We start from the raw sequence: 7500 nt of genomic DNA on the forward strand, positions 1-7500 counted from the left end.
ACTACATTACATTACATTACATTACACTACACTACACTACACTACACTACATTACATTACATTACATTACATTACACTACACTACACTACACTACACTACACTACACTACACTACATTACATTACATTACACTACACTACACTACACTACACTACACTACATTACATTACATTACATTACATTACATTACACTACACTACACTACACTACACTACATTACATTACATTACATTACATTACATTACATTACACTACATTACACTACACTACACTACACTACACTACACTACACTACACTACATTACATTACACTACACTACACTACACTACACTACACTACACTACATTACATTACACTACACTACACTACACTACACTACACTACACTACACTACACTACACTACACTACACTACACTACTCTACTCTACACTACACTACACTACACTACACTACATTACACTACACTACACTACACTACACTACACTACACTACACTACACTACACTACACTACACTACACTACATTACATTACATTACATTACACTACACTACACTACACTACACTACACTACACTACACTACACTACACTACACTACACTACACTACATTACACTTAGCTGAGGCTTTTTATCCAAAGCGACTTACAGTTTTTTGGGTTGCTTTTTTAAGTGCAGGGTATTGGTTACAGTCCCTGTTGCAGTGTGGGGTTAGGTGCCTTGCTGAAGGGCACCTCAGCCATGGAGTGGGAGTGGAAGAGTGAGATTCGAACCTGCAGCCCTCTGAGATGGTCCTGTTGCATGTCATGTCCTTGTTGCCCTGTTGCAGTCCTGTTGCATGTCATGTCCTTGTAGACTCTGAGATGTGCTGTTGCATGTCGTGTCCTTGTAGACTCTGAATGTGCTGGTGCCGGGGGCGGGGGCCAACGAGACCCAGACGGTGCCCACTAAGGTGCTGGACTGTGACACCATCACGCAGGTGAAGGAGAAGGCCCTGGAGCAGACCTGGAAGGGAACCTCCTACTCCCTCAGGCCCTCTACCGACTCTGTACACCTGGGTAAGACAACACACACGTCATACTCACATGAACACACACACACACACACACACACACACACACACACACACACACACACACACACACACACACACACACACACACACACACACACACCTCCTACTCCCTCAGGCCCTCCACAGACTCTGTACACTCTGTTGGAAAATCAAAATGGAGGACCATGGAGAAGATGCCCTTTTTCATGCATGAAAAGTGCAATTTTTCCAGTCACAAGGACTACTTAGAATTTGATGGTGATGGTAAGTATTCATGAAAAAGGTAACATTAGTGAATGGGCAGCATGAATTCTGGAAATAAACAACAAAAAATCCTGCACAGTGTCCCTTTAAGATACCTTTTAGTGGCCTATAAATCTATTGGGCCTGTCTTCAAACCAATTGAAAGTTCCTACAGCCGACATACTCTGTCAGGCCTAAGGATTAAGTTCAACCTCATTGCTTCTTGGCAAGCCACTGAGCACCATAACTCTACATCATCTGCTGTTGAGCTTCAGAAACATTTATCATCAATGTCCATCGCCACATTAGCAGAGTCCCCCCAGTGGAGCACAAAGCAGCCAGTCAGCTTCAGCCAGAAGCGTGGCACTGGGTTCAAATAGGGGCTGACAGGACACAGCAGTGTCTGCACTCATTTCAGCCGCTGCTGCACAATAATGTGTCTGTGTCTGAGGGGTAGACTACAAGGAGTAAACCGGGTTACGTTAAGAGGTAAATCATCTAATAGAAGAGCCTGGTAGAAGTCCTCATTTATCTCTTAACTGAAGAAAATGAGGACTCCAGGCTCTTCTAATAGGGGATTAACCTAACATGGTTTACTCCTGAACCAGCTTCTGAGTACAGGGCCCTGGTTTGACTACTGTGTGTTCCACTTCCTGTGCCTGCAGAGTGGCGGGCGGGGATGGCAGGTCACCTGATCCTGTCAGACGAGGACCTGACGTCCGTGGTGCAGGGGACCTGGAAACGCCTCAACACACTACAACACTACAAGGTCTGGACTGAGGAACGCATTTTTATGCAAACGCAAACTGCCTAAACATGGACAACACTGTTGAATATATTGTTGATCACTATGCCATTTGTTGTCTGAGTTAGTAAGCACTACAAGGTCTGTACCGAGGGCATTTGGTGCCCTAACATTACATTACATTACACTTAGCTGACACTTTTATCCAAAGAGACTTACAGTTATGTAACAGGGTATTAGTTACAGCCCGTGGAGCAATGTGGGGTTAGGTGCCTTGCTTAAGGGCACCTCAGCCATGGATGGAGGCAGAAATTATCTACTCTCTCTGATGGAGGTGAAGGGAGAGGTAAGGGTGGGACTCAAACCTGAAACCCTCTGATCTTCAGACTACCTCCCTAACCATAAGGCCATGGCTGCCAACATGGACCTGAACAACAGTTTGAATATATTGTAGCTTACTATGATGTTTGTTGACTGAGTTAACATAGTAAGTAGTAACAGATTCTAACTCTAACCCTTTAGAAAAGATACAAGGGGTCCAAACATAAATATTGTACGCCAAATAATAATGCCCAAAATGAGACATTCTTAAGGGGCAGTGCTGTCTATGGTACAGTAAGACATTTCAGAGGTCTGACTGTTAAGTCTGTCGCTTATACACTAGTTGGTTATATAGCCATGAAGTAGGGGTTTCAGAACAATAACAGCGACCGCAAGCACATGCAAATGTATGCATTCTTTCAGAAGTGTGAATTCCTTCAGCCAGATGTGTGAGTTCAGCTATAGGTGGGTGGTTGGCTCTGCTGAAAGGAGAGGGGGAAGTATGAGTAGACCTGCTGTCTTCAGCTGCTCTCTGGCTCCCCCTGTAGGTTCCTGATGGAGCTACGGTGACGCTGGTGCCTCGCCACTCTAAACACATTCACCATGACAGCCACGACTACATGCCTGGAGAGAGTGAGTACATGCACACACAAACACACACACACACACACACACACACACACACACACACACACATACTCTCTCTCTCACACACACACACACACACACACACACACACACACACACACACACACACACACACACACACACACACACACACACACTCACACACACACACACATTCTCTCTCTCTTTCTCTCTCGCACACACGTACACATGCATGAATACACACAACTCAAAGTATTGAATGGGATTGTTGTTAAAGACCCAGTAAAGCGTTAACACAAACACACACACACACAGACACACACACATACACACACACACACACACACACTTGCATAGATCCTTTAATGTTTTGTTTAAGTAGATGTTTTTTTAGGACAGATAGTGTATACTGTAGAGTTGTAGTGTTAGTAATTGCGGTGTTACTCAAGGTTTAATAGGGCTCGTATAGTTTATGGCACATGTCTAGAATTCACTGGTAGATATTTTCAAGGACTAAACAAGGGCTGAATTGGCTTATAAGTGCTATTAACCCTGGACCATTCCCCTCCCATCTAGTATAGTATAGTGTAGTAGACATGTTTATTATCAGAATGATTAATGACTTTGTAGCATTTGCTTAGTCACAAGTGTCATTGCCAAATTCAAGTCAGAGGTCATTGCACAATAATGTGTACTAGTCTCTCATTGGCTCACGGTATATACCGGTACATATGTCACTGCTGGTATTTCACACTTCGTCACATAAGAAGGAAATTGATCCTGAGGTCTAGAACATGACCCTCTACTTTTTAGTAATGCCAAAGGCCAGACGTATTGCTGCCCAAGAAACAAACATGTTTGCAGACTCACGAGGCATATGGAACCACATTCATTTGGACATGTAGTTTAGCCCACTAATGCCTCTTTTCCACTGCAGGTTTTCTGGCAGACCTACAGCACAATACAACGCGACTCGGCCACCACTTTTTGCTTTACGATTGAGCTGTGTTGTGCCTTTTTTCAAAAAGCAAAAAGTTGTGTCCGAGTCCCGCTATGTCGAGTTGTAGGCCTACCAGAAAACCTGCAGTGGAAAAGAGGCATAATACTCCAGCTTTAAGGGTTTTTTCCATCACGAACATTGGATTACTTGGCTCTGGAATGCAATTTAGCGATATTATATCAGAGGTCCTGCAGTATACACATACAGTACATGTGTGTTTGTGTGGCGATCAGGTGAGGGATGTCAAAGGTTGCTTACAAAATGCTTACATTGCAGATGTTGCCAGGTAAGAAAATAAGGAAGAAAAATCCGCACTCACAAACTGCGTCTCATTATTTATTTATATTACCACCGTTGTACCACGCACTGATGAAGGCTTGATCGCTGAAACGCGTTTGCTTTTTGGACATGGTGGTAATATAAATAAATAATGAGACGCAGTTTGTGAGTGCAGATTTTTCTTCCTTAAGTTGATACATTTTATCGAGCACCCAAAGACTTAAGTTTTTTCCAAGAAGTTGAGCGCGTCCTTTGCCAAACAGTTAAGAAAATAACCCTTTGCTATGATGTGTGACTAGAAACGATCCATGCACGGGTTCTCGCCCTGTTGTCCTCTCCCATTGTGTCCCTGGTCCTCGCCCTGTTTGTTGCCCTCTTCTCCTATCAGGGCTGGGTTCAAAAGATTGAATCGTGATCCAATATCGATTCATGATCGAAAAGTGTGATATCGATTCACAACTTTGTGGATCGATCTTTTGCAGATGATTATAGGCGCTATTTTTTCAAGCACATCCTGTAGCTCTCTTCCTACATTCATGTAGCCTACCATGGTATTTCATGTTTGTGTGGGCATCAAAGGCTGAGATATTTAGTTTTTTATAGCCAGTCTTAGAATTCTAGGCATAAATGGGTTTAGGCCGTAGGGTGACAGCCCTTTTCGTTCAGCCTTGCTCCACAGCTTCCGAACAGCAGGTCCATTAGATTATGAAACGACCAAAGCTATGTTCAACTTACCGTGAAATGTCCGCTTCATGTAATCGTGCACGTAATTAAAACGGTGACATTTTAGTAAGAAATCTTATCCTCTGTAGGGAATGACGATTTTTACGTCACTGGACACCATGTGACCGTTTTAAACCAATCACGTAGCCGATTTACGGGGAAAAAGTGGCAAGCCGCCTGAAAAACTGAAAATAATGACAAGCCGTCTGTTGTTGTTAAGTCTGACCTACCTATAAGAATCTCCCAAAATACCCTTTTGAAGAGGGTATATAATAACAATTATCAAAAATAATACTCGTGCCTACATTTCTGGATTGGGAAAAATTCTAAATATATAATAAATAGTGCTTTATTTACTGAACAAAGCACAATTATGCAATTGACATTTCATACTGTGGATTTGAGCAATTAATGGAAACAATTGCAATAAGTAGGCTGTAGATAACCCAGGCTATTGATAACCCTCTAAGTGATTGTAACTCCAAACAGTGTTTTGTTTATAGCACCAACAACTATTGTGCAAGTGGATGATAAGGTTACCTTTTCATGTTCACATATAATAACAATTATCAAAAAGAATACTCATGCATATATCTCTGGATTGGAATAAGTTTTAAATAACTTATAAATAGTGCTTTATTTACAGCACAAGGAACAATTTTGCAATTGACATTTCATACTGTGGTTTTGAGCAATTAATGGAAACAATTACAATAAGTAGGCTATAGATAACCCAGGCTATTGATAACCCTCTAAGTGATTGTAACAGTGCTTTGTTTATAGCACCAACTTATGCAAGTGGATGATAAGGTTACCTTTTCATATTCACATTAATAAATGGAAATAATCTAATGATCAATGATAAGGACCATTCAGGTATTCATGTATTCATTTATTCACTAATAACTATACAACAAATAAAAAAATCAAAACAAGTGGCATACACATGAACCGGCATTTTCATGAACTGGCATTAACTTATATACATAACCATAATAAAAGGAATAATAATGATATAAATGGAATAGAATGGCGGACACACACACACACACTACTCCCCACTGTCAGTGTCAGGGCAGGTTTCATCTTCTTCATCCTCCTTTTCCTTTGAGTTTGAGCAGTTGGAACACCTGCACAGGTCTGTACAACAGATTCCTGCAGAGAAACAGGAGCATCTGTTTGTCTCACAGGCACTCCCTCTGCAACCACAGTGTATGACATGTAAAACAGAGTCAGGTGCTGGATTTCTTGTCATCCATGTCACGTGAAGTTGTCCATCTTCCAGATGCCAGCCATGCTCGGTGGGAGATGGAGCGCCAATCTTTTGCTTCACACATGACCTCATTATCTTAGCCTGATAATTTTCCCTTTTGCAGTGCTGGTGGAGGGCATCGCTTGTCGGGGGGATGGACAGTTCTGGCAAGGCTGAAGATGCCATGCAGAAAGCTTTGTACCTTGCCTCGTTAATGTTTTCTGTGGTGGACTGATCATAGAGATGACAGACATATTTGCATAGTAGGGCAAATGTAGATTGAGCCAGGTTAAAGTCACTCCCCAGATCTGTGAAAGCATCCAGGTACACATCTTTTGCGCATGCCACAGCAACTGACTTCAGTGAGATTGAAGTTTACTGCAGTTGGGGGCCATGGGCATGACATACCAGGACTGTGACTAAGCAGCCTCTTCAGAAGCAAAGCTGCTGTGTAAAGTGTCCGTGTCTCCTCTGCTGTGGTTGGTTGCTTTGACTTCCTCCTTTCCGTGTCGCTGTCTGTCTGGCTCATTTCGCTGGACTGAGTCGTCTCCGCACCTGATGGTAACAAGTCCAAGACTGCATTCGTCGACAAGTTCTCAGCAAAAACCAGTTCAGATGTGTTGCGTTTGGCGGGGGTGTGGAACACTAGCTGAGTAAAATCACAACTGAGCCTCTTCTTCAATATAGCCTGTCTGTAACACAAATCAACAAAAAAAGAGGCATATCAGTACAAGCATAGTGGGGCTTCATGTTGTCGCTGATATGCAATAGCCACCCTCACAAATTAACTCGGAGTGAATAAATAATAGTTTCCTGGTCGGAGTGGTGGTCACAGCCGATGAAGCGGAGGTAGCCTGGCTAGTTTGGGGGTCTTGTTGGCCATCTCCCCTCTCTGCCTCTCGCAAGACACGCCGTGTGACTCGTTCAATTTCCCGCTTCTCCGGTAACATGTGGGATGGAAAGCTGCATCCTCGGGAATTTCGTCAAACTCCAATACATTGCTTAAAATGTTCTGCTACGTCTCTGCACTCACCCTTCAATTCTAGCCACTGCCGAAAATTTCGATATGTATTCCACCGTATGTTGGTGAAATTCTGTGTTTCTTCATGCTTGACCGAAGATATATGCATGTAACACAACTTGCGTTTCGAAGATGTCTTTTTTTGTACATTTTCGGTCGAGATTTCGTCTTCCTCGGTACTACTAGATGATCGACCAGCTCCTTTGGTAGCCATGCTACTTCCGTTTACTCATCATCTCAGCTGACATAGCAG

The 7500-nt window shown here is 42.8% G+C and overlaps 1 protein-coding gene across 1 annotated transcript in view; it reads left to right on the top strand.

Annotated features, from left to right (window-relative positions):
• Positions 1 to 7500, top strand: part of plxnb1a (plexin b1a) — a 126845-nt gene that overhangs the window by 108471 nt on the left and 10874 nt on the right. The window contains exons 32-34 of the mRNA XM_063207885.1: positions 893 to 1058; positions 1963 to 2066; positions 2912 to 2996. Coding sequence (XP_063063955.1) covers positions 893 to 1058; positions 1963 to 2066; positions 2912 to 2996 — 355 coding nt within the window. The remainder of the gene's footprint in view (positions 1 to 892; positions 1059 to 1962; positions 2067 to 2911; positions 2997 to 7500) is intronic.

Source organism: Engraulis encrasicolus, chromosome 10 (assembly GCF_034702125.1).
Source record: "Engraulis encrasicolus isolate BLACKSEA-1 chromosome 10, IST_EnEncr_1.0, whole genome shotgun sequence".
NCBI lineage: Eukaryota > Metazoa > Chordata > Actinopteri > Clupeiformes > Engraulidae > Engraulis > Engraulis encrasicolus.